The following is a 17,650-nucleotide window of genomic DNA, read 5'->3' as shown; positions in this document are numbered from 1 at the left end:
TACTTAAAGTGGAGGTTGATAAGTTCCTGATTAATCAGAACATCAAAGGTTATAGGGAGAAGGCAGGACAATGGGATTAAGAGGGACAATTAATCAGCCTTGATGAAATGATGGTGGAGCCTCGATGGGCCGAATAGCTTAATTCTGCTCCTATGTTTTATGGTCTTTTGGTCTGTATACTATGACTGTTTTAACATACTGAATGGCATAATAGTCAGTCTGGAACCTTCTTTGATCTTGTCTTGGGGTTTCAATGTAGTCCAGTTACAGTTCTATTTCTCCATTGTGTCCTCTAGTCTTACAATAATGTAATACTCAGAATGTCTTTCTTTTAAAGACTGATTCTGATGCGCTATTGTATTGATAAATGTCATATTATTTATCTGAGTATCTTTATACGAGTGAAAAGAGATACAAGGTTGTTTTGTCTGTTGCAGAAACATTAATTGGCCTTCTGCTATGAGCTATTAGTCTTTGCAGTGTTTGCTTGTGTAGCTGCTTTGTAATTTAAATCTGATTACTGCTTATAGTTACATTTGAAAATAGTTTGAAGTCTGTAGGGTAACTAACTATGCTTTCCAATTAAGGCTGCTCTTCCCTAACAAATAGATTTGCATTTTCAAAAGTTGTTGAACTCATTTTTGACTCTAGATGGCTGTCTAATCAAAAGCTGGTTCCTTTTTCTTACACTGAGCTTCACTAAAACATTGTACAAACCAAGACATAAAGGCCAGAATTGTGAGTGGGTTGGAAATTTAAACTAATGGACAATCGGATAATTAAGAACAAATTTCAAAATTAAGGGGCCAATTTCACAAAATTATTGCTCCCTCTTAGTTTTCCTTTTATAATAGATGAGATCACACTGTCAATAGCATTTACAGCATATGAAATCGAAAGGTGAGTAAATCAGTATTTCACCTAAGATCTTTCAGGTTTTGGGCAGAGATTGCACTTTTTGTGCTTTTATGTGAAGTGTCATTGAAATTCTAAAAAGTATCAGTGGTGTCAAGGCGTAATGGAAGAAATTGGTAAATAAATTGGTTTATTATTGTCATGTCTGCAAAGATACAGTGAAAACGTTGTCTTGCATATTATCCATGCAGATCAATTGACTATACACACAAAGTTGCTGGAGGAACTCCAGAATTTAATACTTGTTACCCTGGATTTCCACCATCTGTGGAATATCTTGTATTTATAAGGTAATACAGGATAAAACAGCAACAGAGTGCAGGATAAAGTGTTGCAGCACAGAGAAAGTGCATTGCAGGTAGACAGCGAGTGCAAGGTCACAATGAGATAGATCCTTCATAAGTTTTCACGGGGAGAAGGGGGTCATGAGATGTGTGAAGTTGCCATTTCTAGAGAGAAGGATCTTGGGAAACTGAAATGTCTGAAGGTAGATAAGTCACCTGGAGCAGATGGTGTACACCCCAGAGTTCTGAAAGAGGTGGGTGAAGAGATTGTGCAGGCATTAGTAATGATCTTTCAAGAATCAATAAATTCTGGAATGGTTCCAGAAGACTGGAAAATTACAAATGTCACTCCACTATTTAAGAAGGGAGAGAGGCAGAAGAAAGGAAACTATAGGCCAGTTAAAGGGCTCAGTGATTGGGAAGATGCTGGAGTTGATCATTAAAATTGTTTTATCAGGGTAGTTGGAGGTACATGATAAAATAGGCCATAGTCAGCATAGTATTCTCAAGGAAAGATCGTGCCTGACATATCTCTTGGAATTGTTTGAAGAAATAACAAGCAGGATAGACAAAGGAGAATTGGTTGATGGTATGTACTTGGATTTTTAGAAGACCTTTGTTAAGGTGTTACACATGAGACTGCTTAACAAGCTATGAGCCCATGGTATTACAGGAAAGATTCTAGCATGGATAGAACATTGGCTGACTGGCAGGAGGCAAAGAGTGGAAATGAGGGGAGCCTTTTCTGCAACACACATCAAAGTTGCTGCTGAACGCAGCAGGCCAGGCAGCATCTCTAGGAAGAGGTACAGTCGACGTTTCAGGCCAAGACCCTTCTCGAAGAGTCGGCCTGAAACATTGACTGTACCTCTTCCTAGAGATGCTGCCTGCCCTGCTGCGTTCACCAGCAACTTTGATGTGTGTTGCTTGAATTTCCAGCATCTGCAGAATTCCTCATGTTTGGAGCCTTTTCTGGTTGGTTGCCGGTGACTAGTGGTCTAAGTTGGGACCGATTCTTTTTAAGTTATATGTGAATGATTTGGATGATGGAATTGATGGCTTTGATGCAAAGTTTGCAGATGATATGAAGGTAGATGGAGAAAGTAGAGAGGCTCCAAAAGGACTTAGACAGATTAGGAGAATAGGCAAATAAGTGGTGGATGGAATATAATGTGATGTGAGAAAGTGTATGGTCATGCACTTTGGAAAAGGAAATGAGTAAGTTGGCTATTTTCTAAATGGAGAGAAAATACAATATAAGAAGTGCAAAGGGACTTGAAAATCATTGCGTACGATTCCCTAAAGGTTAATTTGCAGGTTGCAGTGAGGAAGGCAAATGTAATGTTAGCACTCATTTCAAGAGGACTAGAGTATAAAAACAAAGATGTAATGTTGAAACTTTATAAAGCACTCTTGAGGCCTCACTTGGAGTATTGTGAGCAGTTTTGGGCCCCTTATATTAGAATGGATGTGCTGAAATTGGAGAGAGTTGAAGGGAGGTTCACAAAAATTATTCCAGGATTGAATAGCTTGTCATATGAAAAGCATTTGATGGCTCTGAGTCTGTATTCTCCAGAATTCAGAAGAATGAGGAGTGACCTCATTGAAATCTATCAAATATTGAATGGCCTCGATAGAGTGGATGTGGAGAGGATATTTCCTATGGTGGGAGAATCTAAGACCAGAGAACACAGCTTCAGAACAGAGGAGTATCCTTTTAGAATGAAGATGAGGAGGAATTTCTTTAGTCAGGGAGTGATGAATCTGTGGAATTCTTTGTCAGGCAACTGTGGAGGCCAAGTCTTTATGTATATTTAAGGCAGAGGTTGATAGATTCTTGAATGGTCGGGGCATGAAGGATACGGGGAGAAGGCAGAAGACTGGGGCTGAGAGGAAAATTGGATCAGCCGTGATGAAATGGCAGTCAAGACTCGATGGGCCAAATGGCCTATTCTGTTCCTATATCTTATGGTCTATGGCACTGTGTACAGAAGTTGAGATGCTACATTGCACTTGTATAAGCTTTGGCATATTGTAGTCAGTTTTTGTCACCCTAGGAAAAGTGCAATTAAGCTGGACAGAGTGAAGTGGTTTATGAGGATGTTGTTGGGACTCAAGAAAGTGAGTTGTGGAGAGACGTTAAGCAGAATAGGACATTTTGCAGTGGAGAGTAGGAGAATGATAGTGATCTTATTGCAGTGTTTAACGTCATGAGAGGGCATAGATAGTGTCAATGCACATAGTTTTCTTTCCCCCCAGAATTGGGGAATCAGGATCCAGAGGGATAGGTTTAAGGTGAGAAGGGAGAGATTTAATAGGAACTGGGGAGAGGGGGATCTTTTTCACCCAGAGGGTAGCCAGTATATGGAATGAACAAGCAGAGAAAGAAGTTGAGGCAGGAGCATTAACAATATTTAAAAGGTACTTGGGCAGGTATATGCATAGGAAAGGTTTAGGGGGATATGGGCCAAATATGGGTAGATGTCAATCTTAGTCAGCATGGACCAATTGACTCTGACTTTGACTCTATGAGAGTTACTGAGATTATAATGAATATTGGTCACATCCAACTCCAGAGAAGATGAATCTCATGGTAATATATGGTGACACTTAAGTGCTTTGATAATAAATTTACTTTGAACTTTGAACAAATGAAAGCAAAACAGATAATGAAAGGAAATTGAAATAGGAAGAGAGATGTATCTGTTTTACTTCAGCAGAAGAGCAGGAAACAACACAATCATGACTGTACCACAGAAGGAAATTATTTCCGTGTTATCTTCAGCACAGTTCTGATCTATAGTGGTTCTAATAACAAAAAACATTTATCTGGAGGGATGAGTTGGGGTCAGAGATGTGTTCAGTGTCAGAACAAGATTTGTTTCTGCTTTGCAGGGCTATAGAGAGTGAGTAGGTGAAGAGGACTACCTTGTTTGCTTTTGCATAGAGCCAGCACAGGCTTGATGAACTAAATCAGGGGTCCCCAACCTTTTTCGCACTGCGGACCGGTTTCATATTGAAAAAATTCTTGCCGACCGGGGTGGGGGGGGGGGGGGTGGTAGGGTTGCCAACGGACAAGAGTAGCAGTCAAATACGCTGGGTTTTCCCCAGGAAAGACTACAATGACCATGAAGCCTTGCGCGGGCACCAGTGCGCATGCGTGATTTGGCATGCGTGTACGATTTTTTTCTACAAATCGTTTTTGGCGATTCTGTTCGGGGGTGGTCTTATTCACAACCAGATATCGGTGATAAGTGGCTAATATACTCAATTTCCTTTCTAAAAGGGTTTACCTGACGAATTTAATATTAAACACACAGCGCATATTTTCCTCGCATGAATATAGGGATAAGTCAATTATCAGGGGAGCTTGAAGTAAGTGTTGAATGAACTTCCAGTAGAAGTGGCAGAGGCAGTTTCGATATTATCATTCAAAGGAAAATTAGAGTAGCGTTAAAATTAGAGTAGGTGAGAGTAGCGTTCGGCACGGACAAGAGGGTGAGAGATGGCCTGTTTCCGTGCTGTAATTGTTATATGGTTATATAAGTCAATAGCATCATGACATTTTAAGTAACGTTTGGATATTAAACACGCAGCACATTTTTCCCGTATGAACATATAAAATCATTGCAACACACCAATATCGCTGAATCAGTGGGAGCCCAGGGCTTGTTTTCCTGCAACAACACGGTCCTATCGAAGGGTGATGGGAGACAGCGATAGTCGAACGAGGTTCCTTATGTCCGGTCTGTTCCGCAGTTTAGTTTTCATTGCATTCATTGCAGAGATATGTTGGAAATGGAAGCAACGTTTTCAGTGCTTTCGTGGCTATCTCAGGATTTTTAGCCTTGACTTTGATCCAGAATGCCGGCAGAGATGTTATGTCAAACATACTTCTCAGCCCGCCGTCATTTGCAAGCTCGAGGAGTTGATCTCCTTCCCGCGCTGACATGGATGACGTGCGGGTGATGACCTCGCATGCGTAATGGCTCAACAGTGGGTGACCTGGAATGAGGAAAGGTGCAGCTAACTCATATCGCTAAATCATATAGCTTCCTTGCGGCCCGGTAGTGCATGCTTTGCGGCCCGGTACCGGTCCGTGGCTCAGTGGTTGGGGACCGCTGAACTAAATATCCTGCTTCCATGCTGAAACCTTATGATGATCTTGTGAATTTAGTAAGCTAGTGGAAAGTGATGGAGACCAGCAACATAAAACTAGAAACAGTCCTCAGTTTTATCTTGTGCTGATGATGAAACTGAGAAGTTTAGAACCAGAATGCTGGAAATATAAAGTCCCTCAAACTATTTATTTTTCTAACCTCTCAATCTTGACCATCCTATAACAATCCTGTCATCATTCTATATGAACTAGACAATGGGGTGACCTGTTGGGGCACCGTTTGAGAGGAGGATAGTGCAGTCTGATGTGACCAGAATGAACATTAAATTTTCTTGAATGCTATTGGTATTGCTTTGCTTTGGAAACTGAAGTGGAAAACCTCAGTTTATTAAAGAAGAAGGATGCATAGCAAAGCAAATATGGCTCCTCCTCATTAAATGGAGGACACTTTTGATGGCATCATTTCTGGTTTATCTGCCACCCTTGTGCCTCTTGTTGTCATTCTGGAGATGTGCAGTCCTTTCATCCTCCATCTCTTTATCTCTTCTGCTGTTTGTTGTTTGTCTCTGATCCTGGAGACGTGCATGCCTCTCATCCTCTCTCTTCTTCTCTCATCCTTTTCTGTCCTGACTCTTTGATCCTGGAGTCATGTGGCCCTGGCCTCATCCGATTTTTGTTCTCTCCCTCTCCTTGCTGCTTCCCGACGACGTTTGGCGTCGTCCCTTGCCCATAATGTCCCCCTTCCCTTTCCACACGGCATAATTAGGCTGACCATTTTTTTTTATCCCAATGCTGGATAGAAGATACGAAGCAGTAACACCAAAGGATGCTGATTATTCTTGATGATGTGGTTGGCGCTCTCCTAAGTGGATGTGATATAGCCACCGCTGTCCTTAGACTGCAGCAAAGCGTTTTATGGGTGTCTGGAAGTACGTCATTACAGTAAGATTTAATTATCTCTTATTGATGGCTGACAGTTAGATCTGTCCCAATCCTGCACATGCTGATGGTGATTAGCAGAATGTGACCCCTCGAAATAGAGCTGCCCTGCCCTTTTGCTCCGATAGGTGTCGCTGCTGAGGCTGGCTGTGCACATGCGTCAGGCTGTCACGTCCCGATTTCCATGATGGCGGATCGGCTCTCAGGTGAAAGCGAGCCTGTTGATTTTTGGCGGATGAGCAATTTTCTACAAATATATAACCCTGAACTTTGCTTGCATTTTGTAAGTTAGCGCATTTTAATTTGATTTAGCCAAAAAAAGTGCTGCTGTAATGCACCATTTGCGCTAACTGGAGGTCACAAACAGACAGACAGAGCATGAGAGTTTTAGTAGTATATTAATTATACATATCATCTTACAATAAATCTGTTGCTTATGCATGACAAGAATATGTGGGTTCTCGCTTTCTTTTCTGATGCAGGGTGGACTCTATTTCCCTTGGACAAGGACAAGGACCTATTGCCGAAAAACTGATTAAAGAAGCACTAAAGACAGGAAACTGGGTTTTTCTTCAAAATTGTCATCTTGCAGTCTCTTGGATGTTAGCTATGGAGGAAATAGTTAAGTCATTCACAGAACCAAGTGAGTATACATGAATTGCATTGAGAAAACACAGGGCATATATCCCAGTTTAAAACAAATCTGTGGATATTTGTTCATTTTTTTCTAAGTCTTTGACACTGTTGAATTTTTGCTGTTGTATTTTAAAGGTATTTTTTGTTTCAAACAGGATAATTTTCCATAAAGTGCATGACTAACAAAAGTTGTGTTAACAATTACCATTCAAGAACCCGTTCATAGATACTTAGATTTTGATTGGAATGATTTTTTTCAGCAAGATTTCCGTTGTTAAAAAGCTTTATTTTTACTAACTGTTCTTTAAAGGATTTAAGAAGAAGCAGCAAGGTTAATTATAAAAGGAGAAAGAAATATGTTCAATTTAGTACAGCGGTGTAGCTGTGTAGCTTCAGTGACCCATATTCAACCCTGACCTCTGGATAACCCTTGAAAAAGGGTTCTAAGAGTAAACCTGGCCATTATCAGACTGTGAGTTTGATGTCAGTGGTGGGTAAATTGATGTAAAGTATTCTTAGAGATGGTATATATAATTATCTGGATAGACAGAGTCTGATTAGGAACAGTCAACATGGATTTGTGCGTGGAAGGTCATGTTTAACAAATCTTATTGAGTTTTTTGATGAGGTTACTGAGAAAGTCGATGAGGGTAAAGTGGTGGATGTTGTCTATATGGACTTCAGTAAGGCCTTTGAAAAGGTTCCACATGGAAGGTTAGTTAGGAAGGTTCAATCGTTAGGCATTAATATGGAAGTAGTAAAATGGATTCAGCAATGGCTAGATGGGAGACGCCAGAAAGTAGTGGTGGATAACTGTGTGTCAGATTGGAGGGTGGTGTGTAGCGGTGTGCCTCAGGGATCTGTACTGGGTCCAATGTTGTTTGTCATATATATTAATGATCTGGATGATGGGGTGGTAAATTGGATTAGTAAGTATGCAGATGATACTAAGATAGGTGGCGTTGTGGATGATGAGGTAGGTTTTCAAAACTTGCAGAGAGATTTAGGACAGTTAGAAAAGTGGGCTGAAAGATGGCAGATGGAGTTTAATGCTGAAAAATGTGACGTGCTACATTTTGGTAGGACTAATCAAAATAGGACATACATGGCAAATGGTCGGGCATTGAAGAATGCTGTAGAACAGAGGGATCTAGGAATAATGGTGCATAGTTCCCTGAAGGTGGAATCTCATGTGGATAGGGTGGTGAAGAAAGCTTTTGGTATGCTGACCTTTACTAATGAGAGCATTGAGTATAGGAGTCGGGATGTAATGTTGAAATCATATAGGGCATTGGTAAGGCCAAATTTGGAGTATTGTGTACAGTTCTGGTCACTGAATTATAGGAAAGATGTCAATAAAATTGAGAGAGTACAGAGGAAGTTTATTAAGATGTTGCCTGGGTTTCATCTCCTAAGTTACAGAGAAAGGTTGAACAAGTTAGGTCTTTATTCTTTGGAGCGTAGAAGGTTGAGGGGGGACTTGACAGAGGTGTTTAAAATTATGAAGGGGATTGATAGAGTTGACGTGGATAGGTTTTTTCCATTGAGAGTGGGGGAGATTCAAACAAGAGGACATGAGTTGAGAGTTAAAGGCCAAAAGTTTAGGGGTAACATGAGGGGGAACTTCTTTACTCAGAGAGTAGTAGCTGTGTGGAACGAGCTTCCAGCAGAAGTGGTTGAAGCAGGTTCAATGTTGTCATTTAAAGTTAAATTGGATAGATATATGGACAGGAAAGGAATGGAGGGTTATGGGCTGAGTGCAGGTCGGTGGGACTAGGTGAGAGTAAGAGTTCGGCATAGACTAGAAGGGCCGAGATGGCCTGTTTCCGTGCTGTAATTGTTATATGGTTATAAGGTTATATCTTTTCTGTATCTCCATGGGTTTCCTCTGGGTGGTATGGTTTCCTTGAAAAATATACAGCCTAATATGCACTTGATCTAGGTTGTTCAGCAATTCTGATTTTTTGCATGGGTCTTGCAGACCATGAGATCCTCTATTGACTCATGCCAGATCATCTTCTTATCTGCATTGGCTTTTCCATACCCAATAGATATCTTCTCAGTGTAACACATCTGACTGAACCAATTGCTTTTCACCTTGTTTGAGGGTTTTTATAATAATTTAACTGTTTCTCTAGAATATCTGTAAACTAGTTCTGTCAAAATCTGCAGACAGGAGGAGCAAATCTGTAGAGAGATAGCAGGCAACTGCAGGAAACATAAAGTTGTGGTGGTAGGGGATTTTAATTTTCCCCATATTGATTGGGACTCCCATACTGTTAGGGGTCCAGATGGTTTAGAGTTTGTAAAATGTGTTCAGGAAAGTTTTCTAAATCAATATATAGAGGTACCAACTAGAGGGGATACAATATTGGATCTCCTGTTAGGAAACGAGTTAGGACAAGTGACGGAAGTGTGTGTTGGGGAGCACTTTGTCATCATAACACCATTAGTTTCAACTTGATCATGGACAAGGATAGATCTGGTCCTAGGGTTGAGGTTCTGAACTGGAAGAAGGCCAAATTTGAAGAAATGAGACAGGATCTAAAAAGCGTGGATTGGGACAGGTTGTTCTTTGGCAATCTATCTGGCGGACAGAGAATGCAGGATCTTCCAGTGGCCACACATTTTAATTCCACATCCCATTCCCATTCTGACATGTCTATCCACGGCCTCCTCTACTGTCAAGATGAAACCACACTCAGGTTGGAGGAACAACACCTTATGTTCCATCTGGGTAGCCTCCAACCTGATGGCATGAACATTGACTTCTCTAACTTCCGCTAATGCCCCACCTCTCCCTCGTACCCCATCCGTTATTATTTTTATACACACATTCTTTCTCTCACTCTCCTTTTTCTCCCTCTGTCCCTCTGACTATACCCCTTGCCCATCCTCTGGTTCCCCCCCACCCTTGTCTTTCTCCCCGGACCTCCTGTCCCATGATCCTCTCATATCCCCTTTGCCAATCACCTGTCCAGCTCTTGGCTCCATCCCTCCCCCTCCTGTCTTCTCCTATCATTTTGGATCTCCCCCTCCCCCTCCCACTTTCAAATCTCTTACTAACTCTTCCTTCAGTTAGTCCTGACGAAGGGTCTCGGCCTGAAACGTCGACTGTACCTCTTCCTAGAGATGCTGCCTGGCCTGTTGCGTTCACCAGCAACTTTGATGTGTGTTGCTTGAATTCCAGCATCTGCAGTATTCCTGTTGTTTGCGAGATCATGGAAATTGTACAGATTGAAAAGGAGGAGGTGCTTGCTATCTTGAGGCAAATTAAAGTGGATAAATCCACAGGACCTGACAGGGTATTCCGTTGGATCTTCAAGGAGACTAGTGTTGAAATTGCAGGGGCCCTGGCAGATGCATTTAAAATGTTGGTGTCTACGGATGAGGTGCCGGGGGATTGGAGAGTGGCTCATGTTGTTCCGTTGTTTAAAAAAGGATCGAAAAGTAATCCGGGAAATTATAGGCCAGTAAGTTTGACATTGGTAGTGGGTAAGTTATTGGAGGGAGTACTAAGAGACAGAATCTACAAACATTTGGATAGACTGGGACTTATTAGGGAGAGTCAACATGGCTTTGTGCGTGGTAGGTCATGTTTGACCAATCTATTGGAGTTTTTCGAGGAGGTTACCAGGAAATTGGATGAAGAGGAGGCAGTGGATGTTGTCTACATGGACTTCAGTAAGGCCTTTGACAAGCTCTCGCATGGGAGGTTAGTTAGGAAAATTCAGTCACTAGGTATACATGGAGAGGTGGTAAATTGGATTAGACATTGGCTTAATGGAAGAAGCCAAAGAGTAGTAGTAGAGAATTGCTTCTCCGAGTGGAGGCCTGTGACTAGTGGTGTGCCACAGGGATCAGTGCTGGGTCCATTGTTATTTGTCATCTATATCAATGTTCTGGATGATAATGTGGTAAAGTGGATCAGCAAATTTGCTGATGATACAAAGATTGGAGGTGTAGTAGGCAGTGAGGAAGGTTTTCAGAGCCTGAAGAGGGACTGGGACTAGCTGGAAAAATGGGCTGAAAAATGGCAGATGGAGTTTAATACAGACAAGTGTGAGGTATTGCACTTTGGAAGGACAAACCAAGGTAGAACATACAGGGTAAATGGTAAGGCACTGAGGAGTGCAGTAGAACAGAGGGATCTGGGAATACAGATACAAAATTCTCTAAAAGTGACGTCACAGGTAGATAGGGTCGTAAAGAGAGCTTTTGGTACAATGGCCTTTATCAATCAAAGTATTGAGTATAAGAGCTGAAATGTAATGATGAGGTTGTATAAGGCATTGGTGAGGCCGAATCTGGAGTATTGTGTTCAGTTTTGGTCACCAAATTACAGGAAGGATATTAATAAGGTTCAACGAATGCAGAGAAGGTTTACAAGGATGTTGCCAGGACTTGAGAAACTCAGTCCCAGAGAAAGGTTGAATAGGTTAGGACTTTATTCCGTGGAGCGTAGAAGAATGAGGGGAGATTTGATAGAGGTGTATAAAATTATGATGGGTACAGATTGAATGAATGCAAGCAGGCTTTTTCCACTGAGGCAAGGGGAGAAAAAAAAAACAGAGGACATGGGTTAAGGGTGAGGGGGGAAAAGTTTAAAGGGAACATTAGGGGGGGCTTCTTCACACAGAGAGTGGTGGGAGTATGGAATGAGCTGCCAGACGAGGTGGTAAATGTGGGTTCTTTTTAAACATTTAAGAATAAATTGGACAGATACATGGATGGGAGGTGTATGGAGGGATATGGTCCGTGTGCAGGTCAGTGGAACTAGGCAGAAAATAGTTCGGCACAGCCAAGAAGGGCCAAAAGGCCTGTTTCTGTACTGTAGTTTTTCTGTGGTTTCTATGGTTTCTAAAACGTTCAGGTGGATCATTGAATTTTCCATTGTACTGCCTGCCTCTGACATATGTGAGTTGACTTGAATTTGTTGAATTCATAGTTGACTACTATGACTTTGACATAAGCATTGACTTCAGCACAGCCTTTTTTTTCGGGAAACTTCATGCTTGTCACCTCTGACCAAATCACTGCTCTGCTCTGTTTGTCTGTTTTTCAACCTTGCTTGTCTCCACAGGTGCTTCTGTAATCATTACTTTCTGCCCTGGCATTTCATTGATATCCTCATGTACTACATGCTTAAAAAAGTTCTGGATAATCTGAGCAGGTCAGGTAACAGGTGTAGCTGGACTCTCAAAGAATCCATGACTCTCTAAGAATGCCTTCATCCTTTCCTACTGGAATCTACTCTCCAAACTTACATCTAGAGATACTGTGTTCCTATACACTGTCTTGCTGCTTCACCACATTCCTCAGCTCTGTGGTACACAACATTCTTTGAGCTATTTTTTTAACGTGGAGTATAGACATCTGTCAACTACATTAACAACTTGGCTTTCTTTCCAACCCAAACTTTACATTTCCCCACTGGGTAAATTATTGTCAAATATAGAATTAGGATCACAATGAGGTTTATTGTCACTGATGTTAGTTGTGAAATTTGTTGCTTTAAGGCTGCAGTACACTGCAGGCCTAACAAATTACTATGAGTTACAATGAAATATGTAAATAAATAGTGCTAAAGAGAAATAGTGGTAATGTTAATGGCTTCAGTTTAATGATGGAGAGGAAGAAGCTGTTCCCATAGAGTGGGTCTTCAGAATTCCATTCCTCCTCCTAGGCGGTAGTGAGAAGAGAGCATGTCCCAGATAGTGGGAATCCTTAATGATAAATGCCACCTTCTTGGGACTCTGCCTTTTGAGGTTTTCCTCAACGGTGGAGGGGCTTGTAGCTGACTGAGTCTACAACCCTCTGAAGCCTCCTATGATCCTGTGCATTGGGAACCTCCATACTAGTTGGGGATGCCACCAATTAGAATGTTCTCTACAGTATATCTAGAAATTTGCCAGAGCCTTGGTGACCTACCAAATTTCCTCAAATTCCTAATGAAGTATGAATACTGTTGTATCTTTGTAATGATTGCATCAATATGGTGGGCCCAAGACAGATCCTTGGAGACATTGATGCGCAGGGACTTGAAACTACTCAACCTTTCCACCACTAACCCCTCAATGAGGACTGGTGTGTGTTCTCCTGATTTCCCCTTCCTGAAGTCCACAATCAGTTCCTTGGTGTTGATGATGTTGAGTGCAACATCATTATTGTGACATCACTCGACCAAACTAATTTGCTCCTGTTCGCTTCCTCGTCACCATCTGAGATTCTGCCAATAACAATGGTGTTATTGGTAAATATATAGATGGCATTTGAATTGTACCTAGCAACACAGTCATAAGTGTAGAGAGAATAGAGCAGTGGGCTAAGCAGTATCCTTGAGGCCATCTATGTTGGCCTGTGGATCATTGCCTGTTCCTTGCTGGGTACACGTGCTCCAACAGTTAAGGTGTCTCTATTAGTGGATTCTCATTTTGTACTTACTTTCTCTTCTTATCCAAGGTAGTTGTATAGCTGTCTTTAAACTACTATTTTCTGCAATTATTCACATTCAAGTTGCAGTCTCTAACCTTGGTTTGTTGGTGTCAGCTAATTAAAGATCTTTAGGTATCTTTCAAATCTACCCACTCAATTGAATGTTTGATTTGAGCCAGTAGGAGAGTTTTCTATAGAACCTTGCTTCCTGAAGCCATGATACTTTCTTAAACACAGTCTGTCTGTCTGAATGATTTGATCCAGTCGACTCCATGGTCACTGGTGTACAGTTATTACTGAAAATTATGATAGACAACTGGACCAACCCATCTCTACTGGATATTCAAGAGTTTGCAATGTCTTAAGTTCTTAGTTATTTCATAATAATGCTTAGCAGTCAGAACTTTGTAACAATGGAAGATGTCCAGAAAGGTAAATGCATTCCCCACTGGTTTACAGTGCTTGTAGGGGGTTAACATATTCTGTAATCTCTCATAATTTGCACCAATATTTTAAAAAACTGATAAAAAAAACTGCTTGGTTTATTCTAGATGCTGTTATTCATGAGAATTTCAGACTGTTCCTGAGCTCCATGCCTACTAATACCTTTCCTGTAACAGTTTTACAGAACTCAGTCAAGGTAATACATTCTGAAGATTTCAGATAAATATTGTTATAAAACTAAATTTCCAGGGTAGAGCCACATTCTTTATGAAGATATTCAATGACAAATGTGTTATTTTATACTGTATATTTTCTAATAATTCTGGCTAATTCCATTAATTCACAGAATGCATGCAACTTAAGTTTGGCATTCTATTCTTTTCTGTTTGTTCTCAGGATGTGGACATTGCTGACAATATCAGCAGTTATTGCCCATCTCTAATGAGGGAACACTCATGATGCAACCATGTTGATGGGTCTAGAGACACAAGTAGGGCCAGACTGGGTGAAGATGGAAAAATTCCTTCCCTTAAGTGTACATTATTGAACTATATTGATGTATGCAGCATTCTGTACTTTCACAGATGCTAATTTTTATAACTTGACTTTATATTCTCAGCTATCTTGGTGGAATTCCAATACGTGACTCTGGCTTAATGGCTCGGAACTTGGGTTGACAGTGCAGGTTTTCAGCCACTATGCTGCTATACCCTGATGGTCTGTCAATGCTCAGGGCAACTGAGCAGTGAGAATACTATGGAGTAGGTTTTGTACTTGGCCAAGTGTACAACATGCATATATATCATAGCAACTGTTTTTTGTGCTCTACTTTTAAAAATTGGCTCCATTGATGGTAATGAAACAACATTTCAAAATCGGAGTGTCAAATGCAAGCAAACTATACAATATATGTATATTTAGCAGATGTGATCAACAGTGAACTTCTACTCTGGAATGTTTCAGTAAATTATCTTTAATGGCTGCTCATGAACATATTATCGATTTCACTGAGGGTACGGTTGCTCCCACCCAACCTAATTGTCCTCTGTGTGAAGTAAAATGACAGGATAAATTTGCAGATTTCAGTGAAAATTATATTGTCATGATGGTGGTTTAAGGAGAATATTCTGCACTTACACAAGAGTTTCTTCATTTTCCTAAGCTGGGCAGGTAGGTAAACTCCAGTCCCGATGTAGTTGTAGTTTGAAGGTGGATTTATTATTCACCAATGCGTTGCAGCACTCAAGGAGCTGAGTAAAAAGACAATATTTCTTAGTGTTCTCATGAAAGGTTGACTTGTCAAAGAATGAATGAATATACAAGCAATTATATGATTGCTGACTAATGTTGAGGGTTAATTGCCTAATAATGCAATAATAAGTAATCAACAACAGCTGTAAACTTACAATTAAGCAATGAGATCTAGTAGTTAGAAATAAAGTAGCAAACCAAATCAGGGATGACATAACAGGGTAGTTATTTAACATTTGTCTGCTAGTCTCTAGAACCACAATCTTAAGATTAAACATTAGCTATTAGATCAGATAATGGACCAGAATTGTTGATTCTATGCTGGAGTGCCAGCAGCATGTTTACTTGATCCAGATATGGAGGACCAGTCTTGCTGGATCTTGACATGCAGAACTCCAGCAATATGTCTTGAGTGTTAGTATGACCTTGGCAGTGCTGTCCTATCCTCATAAATCTTTGACCATAGTCCCCATCTATAGTTTGTAAAGATTGTAAGTGATGTTGAATACTTCTAACATATCACAACCGTGACTAAAAATGAAATAAATAATCAGTATTACTGGGACAGATTTTATGTTGGTTTATTTCCTGTGATAGTAATAAAAGATATTTTTTGTCTTCTGGTATGCCAAGTATTGAGTTAAGCAGCATCTGCTTGAAAATTCACAAATAGTCTTTAGGTCCACTAGATGGTGCATTTCACCACAGTTCAAATATAAAATATAGTGAATCATCATGTATGTTTTAGGCATTCTTTCCGAACCTTCTATAAGTCTGGCATATGGTTAGCACCATCTGTTCTCTGGCCCACTGAGAAGACAAAATTATTTCCATGGATGGACCTCATCTGAGGATGTCTAAGCTGCAGTGCTGAGCTTTCTTTTCTCTGCCAGATGACCCTGGAGTATATGCGCTGTGATGTTCAGCTACCTGTAACCCAGCATTAATTTCACATCATTCCAAGCTCTCTCCTTCTACCAATCTTTGTATCGTTAATCTTAGATAGTGAGAATAATAATTCAACACTGCAAAAAAATTATGACAGTTATGTACAATTAATACATTTAAAGCAATGTATTTTCTAAATCACAAACAAGAGAACATCTGGAAATCCATGTAACACACACAAAATGCTGGAAGAATTCAGAAGACCAGGCAGCAGCTATGGAAAAGAGTACAGTTGACAGTTTAGGCTGCCTGGCCTGCTGAGCTCCTCCAGCATTTTGTGTGTGCTGCTTTATTTTCTAAATGTTGTATTTTGAAACTTAGTAAGTGTGTATTTCAGTTGAATTTGTCTATTTTCTGCAAATGAAAGCTCTAATTTATGCCTAAAATGCTCAGAACTGACAGTGCCCAGTGTTATTAGAGAAGCTTCGAACTCTGGGCCAGTGACCGATATTTTACTTGCAGTGACCACTGTAGCAAACTGTGAGCTGGAACTGATGAGCCAGGCTAAAGGATCTGAATGATATTTAGGTTCATTGGAATCTGAAATGGAAGTTCTAGCCATTTTAACTCTTTATTTCAGACTCTACAGTACTCATTAGCAATTTTACTGATTAGTTAAGGAGGTACACAGTTACTTCTTGAAACAAATTTTCTGTAGAAGGCGAGTCTGTTTTTTTGCTTCCAAATTTAGTTGCCTAGAAAATGGATTGAGCAGAGACAAGACAAAAAGGCCTTGTCTAGTGCTCAGGAGCAAAGGTGCTGGTAGAATCAGCAATAAAGTGTAACAAATTATTGTTGTAGCAGTAAGCTGGCTCAGTTCCTCCCTCCTGCTGAACATTGCTCGTCTCGTGACCTAACCGAGGGATGAACCTTCTGCAAGATCTCCTGCAGGATTGAAACAGTTAAGGTGATTTCAGTACCACATGGCCATTGTAGAATGTGCCACTAAAGCCATATGCAATGACTACCTGGGTGGACTGATATTGGATGAGTTGGGGCAAAAGGTGCAACCACTCGTTGCTACCTGGGCAGCATGATGACTTTGTGCCATGATTGCGGACTGGTAGCATCTGCTCCATATATTGACAAACCACTGAGAAACTTTGGCTTCCCTCATCAAACCCAACTCACAAACTCCTCCATGCCTTCGAGCAAAATGGTAGTTGCTGGTCTAGAGTTAGGAGCTTCTCATATGAAATCAGTTATCGTATTGCAGGCTGTGGAGGTCTCAAATGCAGGAAACAGCCACCATTTAACAGTCTGCTGTGATCTCCATTTAAAGAGAAGATCTTTTTTGTCATTGGAAACTACACATAGCAGCTCTAAGCTTCATAATAGATTGCTGACTTACTTTCTAAGGTACTCCAATGGTATTGAAACAAAAACAATTAGTGTTTTTGCTAATTTTGGGGATTAGTTTAATGACTGTCTCAGTAGTCATGTTGCTAGAAGTGTGAGTTCAGGCTAGTTGTCACAGAGAGGACCATAGACTTCAAAGTTCAAAGTAAATTTATTATTAAAGTACATATGTCACCACATACTACCCTGCAGGCATTCACAGTAAATACAAAGAACCACAATAAAATCAATGAAAAATGGCACACAACAAGATGGACAAACAGATGGACAAGATGCAAAAGAACAAATTGTGCAAATATAAAATGAAAGAAAAACAAAA

At 40.5% G+C, this 17,650-nt stretch overlaps 1 protein-coding gene across 3 annotated transcripts in view; it reads left to right on the top strand.

Annotated features, from left to right (window-relative positions):
* Positions 1-17,650, top strand: part of dnah6 (dynein, axonemal, heavy chain 6) — a 408,231-nt gene that overhangs the window by 346,422 nt on the left and 44,159 nt on the right. For all 3 annotated transcript variants that reach the window (XM_072258211.1, XM_072258210.1, XM_072258212.1), the window contains 2 exons: positions 6,741-6,901; positions 13,881-13,969. In XM_072258211.1, the coding sequence (XP_072114312.1) occupies positions 6,741-6,901; positions 13,881-13,969 (250 nt within the window). The remainder of the gene's footprint in view (positions 1-6,740; positions 6,902-13,880; positions 13,970-17,650) is intronic.

Source organism: Mobula birostris, chromosome 5 (assembly GCF_030028105.1).
Source record: "Mobula birostris isolate sMobBir1 chromosome 5, sMobBir1.hap1, whole genome shotgun sequence".
NCBI lineage: Eukaryota > Metazoa > Chordata > Chondrichthyes > Myliobatiformes > Myliobatidae > Mobula > Mobula birostris.
Note: the sequence above shows the minus strand (reverse complement) of the source record. Positions and strands in the feature narration are given on the sequence as shown.